Source organism: Salvia miltiorrhiza, chromosome 2 (genome assembly GCF_028751815.1).
Source record: "Salvia miltiorrhiza cultivar Shanhuang (shh) chromosome 2, IMPLAD_Smil_shh, whole genome shotgun sequence".
Classification (NCBI taxonomy): Eukaryota; Viridiplantae; Streptophyta; class Magnoliopsida; order Lamiales; family Lamiaceae; genus Salvia; species Salvia miltiorrhiza.
This window is the reverse complement of record NC_080388.1, coordinates 2,123,869-2,141,935: the sequence shown is the minus strand read 5'-3', so window position 1 is coordinate 2,141,935 and position 18,067 is coordinate 2,123,869. Positions and strand designations below refer to the sequence as shown.

At 36.2% G+C, this 18,067-nt stretch overlaps 4 protein-coding genes across 4 annotated transcripts; 2 read left to right on the top strand and 2 right to left on the bottom strand.

Annotated features, from left to right (window-relative positions):
• Positions 1-395: 395 nt before the first annotated feature.
• LOC131012579 (protein ACCELERATED CELL DEATH 6-like) lies at positions 396-5,188 on the top strand. Its single transcript, XM_057940561.1, has 3 exons — positions 396-2,176; positions 2,423-2,958; positions 3,079-5,188. The coding sequence occupies exons 1-3, from the start codon at positions 1,537-1,539 to the stop codon at positions 3,685-3,687; spliced, it is 1,785 nt and encodes a 594-aa protein (XP_057796544.1). The 5' UTR covers positions 396-1,536; the 3' UTR covers positions 3,688-5,188.
• On the bottom strand, positions 4,720-5,145 carry LOC131012580 (histone H4). Its single transcript, XM_057940563.1, has one exon. It carries the CDS (start codon positions 5,143-5,145, stop codon positions 4,834-4,836), a length of 312 nt encoding a protein of 103 aa, XP_057796546.1. The 3' UTR covers positions 4,720-4,833.
• A 3,921-nt stretch (positions 5,189-9,109) lies between the features above and the next one.
• LOC131012578 (uncharacterized) lies at positions 9,110-11,164 on the top strand. The gene is made up of 2 exons (XM_057940560.1): positions 9,110-9,399; positions 10,571-11,164. The coding sequence occupies exons 1-2, from the start codon at positions 9,156-9,158 to the stop codon at positions 10,798-10,800; spliced, it is 474 nt and encodes a 157-aa protein (XP_057796543.1). The 5' UTR covers positions 9,110-9,155; the 3' UTR covers positions 10,801-11,164.
• A 6,094-nt stretch (positions 11,165-17,258) lies between these two features.
• LOC131012577 (60S ribosomal protein L14-2-like) lies at positions 17,259-17,775 on the bottom strand. Its single transcript, XM_057940559.1, has one exon. It carries the CDS (start codon positions 17,736-17,738, stop codon positions 17,334-17,336), a length of 405 nt encoding a protein of 134 aa, XP_057796542.1. The 5' UTR covers positions 17,739-17,775; the 3' UTR covers positions 17,259-17,333.
• Positions 17,776-18,067: the final 292 nt, after the last annotated feature.

Here is an 18,067-nt window from a genome sequence, read left to right as displayed (position 1 = left end):
ATATGGATCTAGGTCGGGTCTAGAACTGAATCTTATTTGTTTGGATCCAATAGATTTGGTCCATTTGGACCTAATCCGCATCTAAATAAGAAATATGAATTTGGATCTAGACCAAGTAGGATCCGATCTAGTTCCAATCCATAGTCATCCCTAAGTCCTCCGCAGGTTCGAGTCCTCCATTGTGCGGTCTTTAAAATTTTTCTTTATTTACTTATATACTTCCTAAAATGTATCCAATTTGTCATTTTCGTCTGTCCTCATAAAATGTATCAAATTTATTTTTGATAAGTTTTCCACTCACAATAAAGTGGAAGCCTTATTCCACTCATAATACATTCAACCATTTTATTAAAACATGTGTCATTTACAAATGGTTACTTTTAATAAGGACGGAGGGAGTATAATTTATCAAAAAAAAGAATATTGATATCCCTATACACAAGCACGCAGCGGCGTCCAAAAAACAAAGAAATTATCAAATTCAAATATACTTTATGACACCATCAAATACAAAATACAACGATCCTTTTCTTTTCCTATTTTTGGGCTTCATGAGGCTCGAATATGAATGAGCTTTTAATGTTTAAGCTTCACTTTGGCCGTGTATAAACAAATCCTAACTGGAAAGACTAAATTAAAAGAAGAGTGAAAAAATTGAAAGACATCCTACTTTATGTTTCTTCTGAAGACCCACTCCTCTCTCTCTCTCTCTCTCACCTATTTAATTATTTTAGACTTGAGTTTGGGATTTTCAAGACTTTAACTCGTTATGAAATTATGATTTTGCATTTATGTGCTATTATACTCCACTAGTTATGATTTTCATGTGTTTTTATGATTTATTATGCCTCGAGGAGCATGATATCATTGAGGAGCAGAACACAATCAGAAGTCTTAGTCTTTTGAATGAAATGATATGAGATTACTATACACTTTCCTAACTACGCGTGATTGACTAATTGATATAAGACAGACAAAAACACATCACTAAGACAGAGACAAACACATTACTCCAACTCTATTGCAATGAGCATGCTCTTGTTCTACTTTCTTCAATGTTTTTCCAAATAATATGTAAAAAAATATGGCCATCAATGTTTATGTTTATGTTTATGTATTACACCTGTCAATCAGAATATATGTCTTATATGCATCCTTTTCATATCAAATCTTGTAACTTAACATGATAGTTGATTTTTAAGGAATATTCAGAGGTATCTAATCTGAGAGAGTATGATCAGGTAAATTATATGAGCCTTTGCTACTGATTAAATAATGTTTATCACAGAAAATTCAAAGTTTGTTTCACTATTAAATATTAGTATCTGGATGGTCAAGATCAAACATTGCCATCAGACAGCTCACTAGTCCTTGAAATTGACTGATCAAGATTCAAAGGAGGAATCAAATCAAACAGTCGAGTTTCAAAGAAATTGCAGGACAATTTACACAGAGATGGTAAGCATGCAAGTATATATAAACAAGCGAAGGTTTATGGAAAGAGCTGAGTAAAGAAAATAGACAAGCCAAATACCTATGTCGGTGCCCAAATATCCTGGTTTGCTCGACGAAGAGGAGAGTTATGAGACTGCACAAACCATGGACCCAAAGTTATATAGAGCAATAATGAAAGATGACATTCTTGAATTCGTGAGAGCAATGGATTGTGATCGACAGCACGGGCCAACAGTTTCTTGCATGCAATTAGGTCCACAGAACAAGACAGTGCTGCACGTAGCAACAACCTATGCGAGTTACGAAATTGTCAAACTAATCTGCAAGGACTTACCTGACTTAGTTGCTGAAAAGAATGCCCGAGGTGACACTGCACTTCATATAGCAGCAAGAGCCGGTAGTTCACGACTGGTGACATTGCTAGTTAATTCAGATTTCGGAGAAGGTGGTCTGCGTGAGAAGAACGAGGAAGGGAACACTGCCCTGCATGAGGCACTGAAATATGGGCACGAAGAAGTGGCTAGAATTCTGATCAACAGGAAGCCAGAGATGCCCTATTCTCTTAACAAGGAAGGTAAGTCTTTGCTTTATCTGGCTGCAGGAGCAGGATTTCTCACCATTGTTAGGCTCCTTATGGACAATCCTGTTGGGAACTACAGCTCAGGTGCGAAACATAAAAGCAAGTCGCCTGTTTTTGCTGCGATACTTGGACACAACATCGGTATGTAACATCCATAGCTTTTCTTTCTTTTCTACACATTATGATATTCTGTTGAAACTTGAAAATGATGAGCAGAGTGGACCACCTGAAAACTGATGAGATGAGTCGGGACACAGCAAATATATTTAGATTGATAACGTTTCTCATCCACTTCGGTTATATATACAATTTAACAACTTCTTCTTTCTTCCTATGATTTAATGTTTTTCTTAACCTTTCCTTTTTGTTTTCATAACAAAATCTTAGATGTCATTAAGTTGTTGTGGGAAAAGGATCCATCAATGTTTCAGCTGAGAAATGGCAAAGGCAAAAGTCCTCTTCATGCAGCTGTATGCATGGGATTTACAGAAGGGGTCAAATTCTTGCTAGATAGGCAGTTTGAATTTGCTTACCAGAAAGATAAACAAGGCTTTTACCCCATCCACTCAGCAGCCAGCAAAGGACTTGTAGATGTGATCCAAACGATGCTTCAGTGCCGGCCAGATACGAGGGAGCTGCTAACTACACATGGTCAGAATATACTGCACGTGGCAGCTAGAAGTGGAAAATACAAAGCAGTGGAGTATATGCTTAAAAGGCCAGAACTGGAGATGCTTATTAATGAAAAAGATGCTGACAGGAACACACCATTACACCTTGCAACCATTTATGCGCATCCAAAGCTGGTTGGCATTCTTGTGAGGGATAAAAGAGTGATTCCTAGGCTGTTAAACAACAACCGCCAGATGGCACTTGACATTGCTGAGGAACAAATCGAAGTGGGATTGGTATCATTTCACAAGGTAAGTGCTATAAATAACAAGTTGCATGGATTTTTAATATATGTATGACAAGATAAAATGAAATTTCTCTATATGACCAACAATGTCTCCGCAAAATTTAATGAACAATTTACAATGCAGAGGCTTACCTGCATGGCCTTGAGAGCAGTTGATGCCCCACGAGCACATAAACCAACTACTTCCAGAAGCATGAGTTTTAAGCTGGGAGACCAACCGGAGACAGAAAGTTGGAGAGACAAGATAAATACGATTCTGCTGGTTGCCACACTAATCGCAACTGTTACATTTCAAGCAGGTTTCACCGTGCCTGGTGGTTATAACAATACCAACTCCGACCAAGGTACTGCAACCATGCTTAAAAAGGTAAAGTTTCAGGAGTTTGTGATTTGCAACACCATAGCAATGCATACCTCTGTCCTTGTTGCTGTCACTCTACTATGGGCACAATTGGGAGACCCTAGTTCCATGCGTTTAGCTTTGAAATCGGCTATGCTTCTGCTGGGGATAGCTCTAGCTATGATGTCTATAGCATTCTTGGCCGGTGTCTACCTAGTTGTCAGTAAACTCTGTTGGCTTGCAATTACCATCCTCCTCATAAGCTCGAGCTCTGTCATTGCACTGATAGTGCTATTTATTCCTCTATGTTTCTTGGGCTCATCAAACCGTCACATTTTCCGCCGCCTCTCATACTATCCATTCTGTCTTGTGCTATATGCACTCAGAGACTAGGAATTCAATAGAGGGCGCGAGGTTATCCGAAGATAACCTCCAGGTACCGACAATCAATAACTGTTTAGTACTTGGTTTTGCGTGCTCGGTCATTATGATGTAAGATAGGAGATGGAAGCATTTCAGAACTACAACATGCTTAGAGTTCTACACTTTACCAGATCCTGCATAATAGTACAGGCACATGTCAAATATATGGTGTATGTAAATATGTTCATGCCTGGAAATAGTGTGCTCATATTGCCTGTAGAAGATAAACATCTTGTAAATATAGCCTACAAGGCGCTGCTTTGGAATTGGGTATTGTTCAACTCTATTGAACTGCCAAAACAAACAGTTGTGAAGTATCATATCAAGCATTACAAATGTGTTTGTAAATTGACCCTTGTTCTGATCCTGCAGAAACTAATCTGTTCAGGACTTTGCATTTATTCTACTTTGCTACTTGCCAATAGACATATATGAACATAGGTTTTTCGTTACTACATAAAGAGATAACTCAAGCAAGAAGATACTAACCTGTTGCGCTCTTGTTATCCATATGTGGAATCATATAACGTAGCTACAACAAGCATCAAATTCATAATAAAACCTCAAACCCTAAAAAAAATCATGATACAAAATACTTATAAAGTAATTAAGAGAGAGAGAGATAGCACACTTTGCACATACAGAAATTCTGATAAACAAATAACCACAAACACAGGCAGATTGGATTCCAATAATAGCTGCAAACCTTAAAGATTTCACAAATGGCAAACATATGAACTCATTCAGTGCTGAATCTGATAACGCCGCAGAATTTTTCTAGCCAAATGCAAGATAAAATCACAAGAATGTACGCTTAAGCCACGCTTCCAAACTTAATACATTATCACAACAAACATTATCGATTGGGAAAATGAATTATACCTTGAACCAGAAAAATTCAACTAAATCAATGAAAATATATGACATCCAGTAGCAAATTTGCAGATTTTAACATAAAAAAAAGATGCGAGTAAATAAAATCAGCAAAAACGAGCTGCTAAATTTTTAGATAATACCATTTCATTGAGGGGAAATCATTCTCCATACATCGAATTTCATCATTCATAAGGAAACTATAACAAAAATTTACAGAAACCCCTAACCCTAGACACGTCATCAACCGCCGAAACCGTAGAGGGTGCGCCCCTGCCTCTTGAGGGCATAGACCACGTCCATCGCCGTGACCGTCTTGCGGCGAGCGTGCTCAGTGTAGGTGACGGCGTCACGGATGACGTTCTCGAGGAAGATCTTCAGCACCCCGCGCGTCTCCTCGTAGATCAGCCCGCTGATCCGCTTGACGCCGCCACGGCGAGCCAGACGGCGGATGGCCGGCTTCGTGATACCCTGGATGTTGTCGCGGAGGACCTTGCGGTGGCGCTTCGCTCCGCCCTTCCCCAAACCCTTGCCGCCCTTGCCCCGCCCCGACATTTTCAGCTGCTAATTAGGATTTGAATTTGGTATCCTCTTCGATAGATCGCTGAGGTGGTGATGGCTGAGTTGAAAACGGTGAGCTTTTAAATAGATGCCGTGAGTAATCTTCAGCCGTTGGATTTTGATTGCTTAATTGCGGCTGAGATTTCGATCCGCGTCATCGGTTCTAAGTGATCTCAACTGTTGATTAAAGGAGTATAGGCGGTGTAGATTAGGTCTTAAGATGATGGGGATCGCGGTCTCCAATTTAATGTGCTTGCTTGGAAATGGACTGATCGCGACAACTTGTGCAGTTTTGAATTCGATAGTGTAATTAATAATTATATGTAATGTATTGTAATTTTATGCATAGCATTTTAAATTTCACAACTCTTTTAATCTACTATGTCATATCATTGGATCTTTTTATCACAAATTAATTTTAATATTAATTTATAGCAAAGTTTTAAGAAGGCTTTGGACAAAATAATCTAACATAATCAATTGTATAACAAATTTATAAGAAGACTTTAAAAAATTAAATTTGACATGAATTATAACGAGTGTTATATTATTCATCATGACTCTATTGTACCATCATAAATTAATCTAGTTTCAAAGCGGCATCACAAATTTATTTATGATATAAAAACGAAGTCGATCAATGATTTTTTTTATTATCAGATTTATGACAAATCAGTAATTATAGCAATTAATTCAGGGTGAGAATATAAATTATACTAACATTTGAGCACGTCAACCTACTAACCCATTGGACCAGCTTTCATATGGCATATTGCATTTAACATACCATAATTTGTACTATCCACCACTACTGTAGCTTTCATTATACTCCGTCCCATAAATAATGGCTTGTTTTTCTCTTTGGATTGTCCCACAAATAATGACCTATTTCCTTTATTCGAAATAATTAGGGCTTACTTACTCTTTAATAAAGGTCTTCTCCATTTTTTTAAACAAAAATTAATTCTTATTTTATTCTATAAACGTTACTTATTTCTTTCATCTTTTCACACCACATTTCAATCTATTATTCTTCATTTTTTTTCTACTTATTCCAATTAATTAAAATTTAACTTTTTTCTTTCTTTCTTTTCAAAAAATTGGATTGTGGCTTCAACAATTAGTACGTCAACCAAGCAAATTCGCCACCAATCCCAACTTCTTTTCATGTCGATTTTTTGTCATTTTTTCAAGGCTCTAACATATTCAACACACAAGATATCGAGGCTATCAACTTGAACGAAACTCAATTCGTTCAAGATGAAGAAGTCGTCGAGATTCCTTCTTTTTCCAAGATGACGAAGTCACGTATCGGCTACACCTTGTTAGAGACCGAGCTAATTGCTAATTGTGGCCGAGTCAATCCACAACTAGGGATGTCAACGGGGCGGGTTCGGGGCGGGGATTGCTTTTCCACCTCCGTACCCGCCTCAAAACATTACCCCTATACCTGCATCCATACCTATTTAAATCGATACGGGGATTACCCAGTGGAGGAAGGGTATCCTTCAGGTACCCACCAATTTATTTATTTATTTATTTATTTGCAAGATTTTCTATACAACAAGCATTTTATCCATTTCATCAGACATATAAAAAGTCAAAATAAATAATAGTATTATTCAACATCACAAACAAACCATATACTATTTCATATTTAAAACTCAAATATATCTTCTAACAAAAACTCTATAGAATATAATCGGGGCGGGTACCTATACCCCGTAACCCGACCTAGGTATGAGTTTCATACCCGCCCCCGAAATTTCATCCTCATACTCGACCCATTAGGGGCAGGTACCCGAACCCGTGGGTATTATCGGAGAGAAATCACGAGTCGCTTTAACAAAGGTTGTCCTTCCGGCACCTCGACGCGCGACAACAAATAATAAACTCACACTTCCAACATTTCCAAAAGGACCTGAAGGTTTGGAGGCCATTTACGGCAAATGCCGAGCTAATGGGGGAACAACATGAGTAATAACCAAATCACCCGACAACCCAAAGAAACATATCAAACCAACACCAAAACTCTTTTTAAATACTTCGTGACATGGCGTATTCTCCGCAAATCTCAACAATTCGCCTCCATTGGTGACGACGTCCATTCAAGGAAGCGCACGAAAAATTCCTCCCAAAGGGTACACAATGACGTCCTCTAGTCCGAGTGTTATGATTAGGCTTATAGGCCAAAAGACAACAAAGTGCGACAAAAGGAAAGGTACAAAAAGTTGAGTAGTCGGCGGCGGCGACGGACGAGGGTAAGAGAGAGAGAGAGAGAGATAATGCATTCTAAATTCGATATTTTTAATGAAATTTTTTAATTTAAAATTCGATATTTTTAAAAAATCTTGAAATGCATTATTTTAGATTAAATGAAAATGAAAATTATCGAGCCCCCACTATAGAGGGGGTGGCTCTAAGGTGGGCCGCACCTCTATAGAGCCCCCAAGGGGGCTCTTAACTGGAGATGCATGTTATCTTTCATGGGAAATAAGAATAACGAATAAGTTAATATAAATCTATGAATAAGCTATTTGTAATGTACGAATAGCCGCATTGAGTTAATATGGTGAAATTTTGCCCCCTCTAAAATTCGAACTCATCTGAGAATGACTATTCATACTTTGCATTGATTTATTTGTAGATTTATATTAATTTATTCATTATTTTCAATCCACTCGATTAATTCGAATAAACATTAGCCATGAAAATTGAATATCTTGCGCACTAAATTCATCCTCATTTCTCACCAAATTTAACAATTTTCATTAAATTATTTTTCTATCTCTATATCGAACTAGTCCAGTTTAAGAGGGTTTGGCTGAGCTTATAAGCTCTTTAAAACAGCTTATAAGCTCATTCAAAGTGTTTGGCAAAATAAGCTCCTAAAGAGCTTATAATTTGTAAAATTATTCTCTAAGAGCTTATAAGCTCCCCAAAAAATAAGTTATTAAACCCCAACTTATTTTCTCATTTTCTTATAAGCAACACTCATTTTACAAAAATAACTCAACTACTCCCTCCGTCCACGAAATAAACTCCTACTTGCCCTTAAATATTTGTCCACGAAATAAACTCCTACTCTACTTTTTGGACAATTATACCCTCCCTTACTTTTAAATTTACCACACTTTTATCTATTGGGCCCACTTTATTCCACCATAACTTATGTAATTAGTCCCCCCCTAAACTAATTATTATTATTATTATTATTATTATTATTATTATTATTATTATTATTATTATTATTATTGTTATTGTTATTATTATTATTATTGTTATTATTATTATTATTATTATATTATCCTTATTATTGATATTTTTATTGTTATTGTTGTTATTATTGTTATTGTTATTATTGTTATTATTATTGTTATTATTGTTATTATTGTTGTTGTTGTTGTTGTTGTTGTTGTTGTTATTATTATTATTATTATTAAATTGCTAGTTAAAGATTAGTAAAAGTAATCACAATACATAAACACTACCCTTTTAGTCTTTTACACCACCTTTTTCAGTTTTCTTAGTCTCCGTGCCGAGCCTCAACTGGGAGTTTATTTCGTGGACGGAGGGAGTATGATTTTTTATTTTCATTATATATCATTCTAATTTCATCTTTTCTCGATTTTCTCTCTTTAACAAAAAATTTCTCTCTCCAACTAAAATTCTATTTCTAGCTTATAAGCTTAATCATCCAAACACTTCGACAACTTATAAGATTTTAAAAAACTATATCTTATAAACTCTTGAAACATCTTATAAGCTTCAAGAGCTTATAAGCTCTTTAAAATAAGTTTAGCCAAGCATCCTCTAATTAACGCGAGATGATGGGCCTGTCTTTATAAATGTAATTGATGGGCCAAGAAAGCTTAAAAATTGAATGGGTTTTAGTAGGCTTCTACTATTTCAGCCTGTATATATTTTCTGATGGGCCTCCCTTTTTAAAACTTTGTTTATTGTTAGAACTAAGAGAGAGAGAGAGAGAAACTCTCAATTATACAATGGCAGGCTGCGAAATGGTGGAACTTCACAGAAATTCCAGCAATTGGACGAAAATTGTGGAAGAAATTGTGAGGATAGAGAAAAAGGTGTTCCCGAAGCACGAATCGCTTTCGAAATCGTTCGAAGAAGAGGCGAAAAAGAGGAACGGCGGATTGATCTACTCCCTGATCGGCGGCGAAGTTGCCGGATACGTCATGTATTCCTGGCCATCTTCGCTCTACGCTTCCATCACAAAACTTGCAGGTTCGAGTTCTCTTAATCTCAGCGCACGATTGATTTCAATCTGAAAATTGTTTGCTTACAGTTGTGTGTGTATGTGTGTGAAATTCATGAGTTTGAATTAGGCTTATGCGACCGAGAATGAGACATGATTTAGGGAGTACTGTGTATCTTGGATTCATTATTTACTGAGTTGATGTATTAGTGATTTTGTTGTTTTAGATTAGGTTTATATTGAGCTGTATTGGAAATTCAGTGCTTACATTTTAAATGAGTTGGTAGAAAATGAGGAATCCTATTGAGTTTTTTACCTCTGAGAAATGCAATGCAATGGCTGCTAAGCTGGAAGAACTTCATTAGAAGGTTCTTGATTAGAAAGTTCATTTGATCAATAGATTCTTATATAAGCATTTCATCATTTCGATATTCACTATCTCAAAGCTGGAAAATCAGTAGGTGGCTTTTGCTATAGATGGCTTTTAAAGGTTTTGTTCGACTCTCTTCCAGAAGAAATTGTGTTAAATCATGCCTTATAATTGGAGCATCTCATGAAGTTTTAAGATTAGATAAGAATTATAAAACTTGCTTATATGATATTGAATATGCCAATATGTAACTAGCATGAGTTTTCAAACTAAGTTAGCTGTATTGTAATAAGATAACCACATATAATTTTAGGCGTTTTGAGGAATAAGCAGCTTATGATATGTAACATTAGGACGAGAATATAAGCTTCTCGAAACGCCCTCTTACTGTATTTTATCCTCTGATTATAGTTTGCTAATCTAAATATCACATGAATGTTGATCACTGAAACCTGCTTTTGGAGTTTTAAGAAATAAGGAGCTTATGATGTGTAACATTACGACGAGAGTATAAGCTTCTCAAAACGCTCGCTTACTGTATTTGATCCTCTGATTCTAGTTCTGCTAATCTAAATATCACATGAATGTTGATCTCGATAACCTGCTTTAAGAGTTTTAAGAAATAAGCAGCTTATGATGTCACATTAGGATGAGATTATAAGCTTCTTGAAACGCCCTCTTACTGTATTTTATCCTCTGACTCTAGTTCTGCTAATCTAAATATCACATGAATGTTGATCACTGTAACCTACATTTGTGGCACTATGAGAAGTAGATCATATTTTTGGGACGCATTTGCTTTTTGTTGCTGAACATGGGATATATTACAGTAAAAGAGAACTGCAGGGGGCAGGGTCATGGGGAAGCATTGCTGAAAGCAGCTATAGAGAAATGTAAAACTAGGAAAATTCACCGCGTATCACTTCATGTAGATCCCTTGAGGACTGCTGCCATGAATCTGTACAAGAAGCTCGGTTTTGAGGTGGATAGTCTAGTAGAAAGCTACTACTCTTCGGGTAGGGATGCCTACAGAATGTATTTGGATCTTGAGACGGATTAGCTGGAGTGGTTTTGTTCAAGAGCGATCAATCTTCATTTTGATGAAGAAATTCAGATGGATTCGGGGCCGCAGAATTCACTGGAACTTGCAAGTTCGTCTGGCAAATCCGGAGATTTTTTTCAGAATTAGCGCGTTTTTTGAAGGGAATTTGAGCCACTGAGATAGCAGCAGAGAATAGAATGTACTGTGTAAGAATATGTGAAAGAATTTGATGTTCTACTCATATTGAATGTACATGTTAATTTTAATTGAACTGATATGCTTGTAATATGAATCATATGATGTATTTTATACCAAATTAAAGATCACGATAAGAACTTTAATTTGATATATTTTATATAAATATTCAATTTAAAATGTAAAAGTTATATTTATTTAATGATTAAAATTTTTAAAATTCTCTCTCCTCTCTCATCTTTTTTTTGAATAAATCTAGTTTTTTATTTTTTATATTTTTTTAACTTATTATTTTTGCCTTATATAATATTCATTTTTATTGTTATGAATTTTCTTTAATTTTTTATTTTTTCATTATTCAACTTAAATATATTCAACTAAAAATTATTATTTTTTATTATATTTATACATATGATAAATGAGTTAGTATCAATTTTATATTAATATAGAAATATAAAAATATTTTTCATGCAGTGCACGAGATGCAAATATTAGTCATTTTTCATTTTAAAATTGACCTATTAAAATAAGACACCTAAATACGGAAACATGACTATTGAATTGGAACGGATTGAGTATTATTTTGAGTGAACTTTGAAAATTGTCACTTTGCAATAGTACAAATAAAAATTGGTCCCACTTACCATTTTACTCTTCACATAAAATATTAAAAATTATCTAGTGAACTCGAATTCACAACCAAAACTATTTTTAGTTGTGAATTCTAACTTTAAAATTCGAATTCACAACTGAATAACTAGTGTTGGTTATGAATTTTGAGTTTTAAAACTTGAATTCACAACTAGAAATAGTGTTGGTTGTGAATTCGAGCTTTAAAACTAAATTTCACACCAACACTAGCGATTCAGTTGTAAATTCATAGAATTGGTTGTGAATTGAAAAAATTAACAACACAAACTCACTTTCACAACAATTGACGGCACACAACCTCACATATGATTGAATTCATATCAATTTCTCCATCAATCGTATTATTTTTCTATTAAAATCAAATCAAAATTTTCATACCCCCTCTGTCCCCCAAATAACTTCCTATATTTTCTTTTTGGGACGTCCTTCAAATAACATCATATCTATTTTGGGACATTACCCACCACTGATAATATTTTATTTATTCTAACTTTTCAACCTTTCACCATTCTCAATACTAATTATAACACATTTTCACCACTTTCAATACAAATTATAACACTTTTTCTCCACTATCAATACACTTAACAACTTTTTCTTAAAACTTGTGCCGTCCCCTACCAGGAAGTTATTTGGGAGACGGAGGAAGTATAATTTTTCTGAGCCAATTTTCAAAAATCTAAAATATGTGTTCCCATGCAATGGAAACCGATATCACGTATTATTTTATATGTCAAATCTTAATAGTTGAAATAGAATTCGATGTTTTTGAATTTTCCGTGAACTAAGAGCACCCGCATCGCGGGTATTCGAGGAGGTCCTCGAGGAGAGGGAGTGCGTCGAGGAGGGCGATGCGGCGTGGAGCTCCTCGAGGACTCCTCGAGTTATCGAGTATCCTCGAATGGGTGGAGGAGATGGCGCGTGCAATGCACGCGCCCAATTTAAAAAAAAAATTATGAAAAATTCGAAAATTCGAATTTATATACATTCTTTTGACTGCAGCTTCTCGGTCTCCGCACCTTTGACCGACCGTTTGCATTAATTTTTTTTTCTCCTTCTTCTCTTCTTTAAAATACCCCACCTTCTTCCTTCTTCTCTTCACACCTCTTCTCCTTCTTCCTTCTTCCTTCTTCTCTTCACACCTCTTCTTCTCCTACAATTTTCTCCGTCATGGATCCACACGACCCTTTCTACGATCCAAATTGGTGCCCTGATCTCTCCTCCGATTATCATCCCGATATGGGAGGAATCAACTTGGAGGAGAGCCCGCCCGAGGAGGAACCGGTGAGTGCTCAGCAGAGTGTCTCCCCACCAAAAAAAGGCGGCCGGAGGAAGGAAAAGGCCACCAAAATGAAGCACGACAAATAAAAAGTTTACCGTCATACTTACCTTCCACAGCATACGGATCTCATCGTCCAAATTTGGGCGGAGGAGACCAACGACTCGATCCGTGGGACAGATCAGAAGGAAAAGTCATATTGGGGCCGGATCCGCGAACGTGTGAACCCCATCCTCGGCGTCGACCTCGGCATCAAGCAACTTCAAGGCCACTGGTCCCGGGTGAGCGCGGATGTGCGTCTCTGGGAAGCTGTTTGGGTGGAGACGCGCAACAATTGGCCGTCCGGTCATTCGGATGATATGATTCGTGAAAAGGCCCAAACCATCTTCAAGGCTCGAAGCCCACAGAGGGCCTCCTTCAATTTCTGGAACGCGTGGAGAGTTCTCCGGAACAATCCCAAGTTCAAGTCGATGTACCTCCTTGGAGACGTGCATGCCTCCAAGAGGACAAAGACTACGGAAGAGGGCGGCTTCACCACCTCGGCGTCGGGCGAGGAGATCTCTTCTGCTCGGCCCATTGGCAACAAGGCGGCGAAGGCGGCAGCCAAGGCGGCGGAGAAAGGGAAAGGGAAGGCAGCAGCGTCGCATACGAGCTCGGATCCTCCACCAGAAATTGTGGAGAGGTTGGATAGGAACGACGCGCAGATGAGGGCATTCACCGCCCAGTACCAGCGGAGGAACGATATCCGGGAGAGGGAGCTCGATATGCAGCTCCTGAACACGGATACGACGAACATGACGGATGCACAACGTGCATTGCACGCTTCCATGGTCACCGACGTGCTCAGGCGTCGTGGTCTATCCTAGGCTTTTAATTATGTGATTTTAATGATGTTTTAGGTTTTTTAAATTTTTATGTATTTTTTTTTATGTTTTAAATAGGTTTTTTAAATTTTATGTTTAATCCAGTATTTAAATATGCAATTTAAATTATGCAATAAAATTTAAATGAAAAACATAAAATCAAAACTAATATTATCAAGTAGACTATCAAGGAACCCCAATGCAGCACTACCTACTCAATAACACAAACACTATCAAGTAGGCTATCAAGGAGGCTATCAAGGAGGTCCCAATGCGAATGCTCTAAATCGCAAGATATGTGTAGAATAATATTTCATACTGAATAATGATTGAGAACTTGAGAGAAGAGAGATAACATAATGATAGAATGATGAATAGAGAGGGAGAGAAGAGAGTGATGGGGATTGATGAATAGAGATGGTTGAGAAAAGAGATTAGAGTGACAAAGAGAGAGCGGGAGAAGAGAGGAAGAGAGAGAATAAAGTTATGGTGATTGATGAAAAGAGAGGGAGATAAGAGAAAGAAAGAGAAGAGAGTGATTGTGATTGATTAAGAGAGAGGGAGAGAAGAGAGAGAAAAATTGGAGTTACTAGAGAGAGAGAGAGAGAGAAAGAGGGGAAGAAGAAATAGATGATGAGAGTTACGCACCAGGATCGAGGATGAGAGAGAAGAGATAAAAGAAAGAATAGAGTAGAAAGATAGAGAAGAGAAATATCAAATTTCAAAAGATCTAACGGGAATTGATGAAGAAGAACTTCAAGCTGATGAATTCAATTTTGATGCCAGAGGTATATATGTATTTTTATACAAAAAGTAGCTAATTTTTAAGTTTTTTTTTATTGGATATTTTTTATTTTTACTATAGTAAAATGGATATTTTCAGACATTAACTCTATTATTTTTGGATGAAAAATAAATTTTATTTGAGTTGGAAATAGTGAGTAGCGAAAATAAAAAATATTCAAAAAATGGGATGATTAAATGTATTTCGAAGAAAGTTCAAATTGTGGAATATGATCTAATAAATAGAAGTTTCATATATTTTCTATAGATTAATAAAAACCTATTTTTTTAAAAAAAAATCTAAATAATTTGGTCAGAATTTTAATAGATACTAAGGGTCATTAGATTAAAAATATGTTGGTAAGGTATTCATCATTGATTTGACATGTTTCCACTTATAAATTAAAGCTTTCATTATTGATTTTACATGTCTCCAATTATAAAATAAATGCACTTGGGTGCGGCAACAGGATCAACCCGACCCGTTCAAGCCAACTCCATCAATTAGAAAAAAGAAAAAATGAATACTCCCTCCTATTCAAAATATAAGTCTTCCTAAGTTTTGACACACATATTAATAAGTAAAAAATTACCTAATTTAACCCTAATTAATGATAATTAATTAGTGTCAAATACTACCAATGAACAAAGAAAACAGGGAATATAATTCAAAACGAATCAGCTTGTATCCTCTAATATTCAATAAATGCACCTTAAATAAATGAGGTTAATTTGGGTATATTATGCCAAAACGACCTACAATTTAAAACTAATGAAAAACACTTAAACGATCTATAATTTTAATAGAAGGGAGTATGATTCTTATTGACTACCCTTCTTCTTCTCTCTCTTTTCCTAAACAACATTTATTTCATTTCCCTTCACCACCGAGTGTTGTCTCCACCACAAGGTCCACAATGGACATGCCAAAATTATCTTCTTATCATCTGGCTGATCTCTTATTAGGCCCGCCTCGCAAATCACTAAATTATTAGTAATAAAAATTGAAACTATAAAAGTGTAAGTGTTGATATATAAGAGTACCCACTTTTATATAATAAAAATAAATTTTACCCACTCAAATAAAAACATAAAAAAATACCCACTTTTGTGTTAAAGGACTAAATTACCCTTCTATATAAATGGGCAAACCCTAGCCTTCTCTCATTCTCTCATTTTTTTCTCTCTCTCTTCTCTCTCTCTGCACGCTCTCTCCTCTCTCTCTCTCTCTCTCTCTCTCTCTTCTCTCTCATCTTCCTCTCTTCAGCGCACCTCTATCTCTCTCCGCGATCGACGTCCACGACCTTCTCCCTCTCTTCAACCTCCTGAAGTTATCATTGAAGGACGGCGCCTCATCCAGCTACCGGGAAACGCGCCTCTCGATCTCCTCGCGGCACCCGGCCTCCGCTATTTCTCTGGCGGCGGGATTCCGACCAGAGTCTCGATGAAGCACCTCTTCATCAAGCCCCGTCCTTCACCACGCCGCCGCCTCAGCGCTGCGCCGCCCCGGATCTGCATCGCCGCCTCACTTCGGCTAGATTTTGGGGATTGAGAATGATTTAGGGATTCTAGATTTTGAGGATTGTTCTTATTCAATTACTTTAAGAAAGTATGCCATTTAGAAGAGAAATTTGAGGAAAAGTTGAATTCAATTTGAGTTTAATCGAAAAAAATATAAGTAACGAAGAAATTGATGAAAATCGCGCAATTTTGTATAAATGTTCTTGAATTCACAACCAAGTTTATGAATTCACAACTGAATTATCGGCGTTGGTTGTGAATTCACAATTGAAATAGCGTTGATTGTGAATTCAAGTTTATTGGTTGTGAATTTACAACTTGAAAAAATGTTGGTTGTGAATTCAAGTTTTATCGATTGTGAATTCACAACTTTAAATAGTGTGGGTTGTGAATTCACGCGAATTCACAACCAACACTTGAATTCAAGTTGAATTCACAACCAGTGAACAGTGGGTATTTGTAAAATTTTATATGTAAGGGTAAAATGGAAAATGTGGGTATTTTTTTAAGTTTTTATATTAGTGGGTAAAATTTATTTTTACTATATAAAAGTGGCTATTTTCAAAATCCACTCAAAGTGTAATTGTAATACAAATAATAAGCAGAATATCGTATTAACAGGAATGGACAAACGAAATTGCAATGACTAATCCAAAACAAATAATTTGTAATTATCTACATAAATAATCAGCGGTGATAAACTAAAATAGATTTTGATCATTTTAAATAATACTTGTATGTAGTATAGATATAGATGTGAGACATTGTGTGTGTGTGTGTATACATATATATATATATATATATATATATATATATATATATATATAGGTTCCGTTTTCTCTCTAGTCTATAATTGAAGAAAGGACAAAAATAAACTACGACATTACATGCAGAAAAATAAGTAATTGCTCTGATCTAATTAGAGAATAAGAGAATAAAAATGATTCAGAATTTGAAATTGATTTATTATTGATTCTTGTTCTTTGATTAAGCAATTTATTTGTATTTGTTTATGAAGATGGCAACCAATAATTTATTTGCTATGACAAAATCTTATGTTATCTTGTCAAAAAGAGTTATTCGCTCTAAAGAAAAGTCTTATTTATATTTAAGTAAACTCTCATTTACGAATGAAAAGTGTTTTTTTTTTAATGTGAAAATAATGATTACTCAAACCAAGAAAATATGAAATATAAGGGTTGCAAAAGAAACAAATACAAGTTTCAAAATCCTACACCAAAAACCAAAATCTATACTACTCATGCAGTAGTCTCTTTCTTAAGCTTCGCAAGCTCTTGTCGGACAACTCCCGCTTTCTTGATCTTCGCCAACATAAGCTTAAACCGGTCAAAATCATTGAGGGCAGCCCTTCTCTTCTGAACAATCAACTTTCTGCCCCAAGAGTTGCTTTCCCATTTTCCCTTAACATCAGCAGCCTCCATAGCAGCAACACGAGTCTTCTTCTTCGGCACTCTCTTGATGTCAATTTTGATGTCTGTAAGAGAAAGCTTCTTGAAATTCATCTGGCTTCTTACCATGTCAGGTGAGTCAACAAGAGCCCTGCTCTGGTCGATAACATCAACGATGACGACAAGTTTGCCATAGTCTTTTCCGTAGTTGACGAGGGCCACCCTCCCAATCTCGACGTACCTCTTGAACGACATTTTCGGCTGCAGAGAAGTGAATGTGTGTGATGTGATGTTAGAGCAGAGGCGGAGGTAGCCAAACACATTAATATATTGAATGAAAAGTGTTATTTACTTGATTTTAAGAAAAGAGTTATTTTTTTACCTTTTTTTCTTTCGATATGTCACTCACACACAATGGCTATGGCAACCAACAGCGGCGAAAATGCATACAACTGATATACCTCCTAACCAGACCATTGACATTCAGAATATCAACGAGAAAGTCAAGAAAGAATAACTAAAGAGATCTCTTTATGCCTATGTAAAATCGCTACCCGTCCAAATACACATATATATTCTTGCAA

What these genes read in the sequence shown, in the direction of transcription:
- LOC131012580 (XM_057940563.1), bottom strand. Translation starts at nt 5,145, where the DNA reads ATGTCGGGGCGGGGCAAGGGCGGCAAGGGTTTGGGGAAGGGCGGAGCG.
- LOC131012578 (XM_057940560.1), top strand. Translation starts at nt 9,156, where the DNA reads ATGGCAGGCTGCGAAATGGTGGAACTTCACAGAAATTCCAGCAATTGG. An exon ending in TTCCATCACAAAACTTGCAG is followed by an intron (nt 9,400 to 10,570) that starts GTTCGAGTTCTC and finishes GATATATTACAG; the next exon opens with TAAAAGAGAACTGCAGGGGG.
- LOC131012579 (XM_057940561.1), top strand. Translation starts at nt 1,537, where the DNA reads ATGTCGGTGCCCAAATATCCTGGTTTGCTCGACGAAGAGGAGAGTTAT. An exon ending in GATACTTGGACACAACATCG is followed by an intron (nt 2,177 to 2,422) that starts GTATGTAACATC and finishes ACAAAATCTTAG; the next exon opens with ATGTCATTAAGTTGTTGTGG. An exon ending in GATTGGTATCATTTCACAAG is followed by an intron (nt 2,959 to 3,078) that starts GTAAGTGCTATA and finishes TTTACAATGCAG; the next exon opens with AGGCTTACCTGCATGGCCTT.
- LOC131012577 (XM_057940559.1), bottom strand. Translation starts at nt 17,738, where the DNA reads ATGTCGTTCAAGAGGTACGTCGAGATTGGGAGGGTGGCCCTCGTCAAC.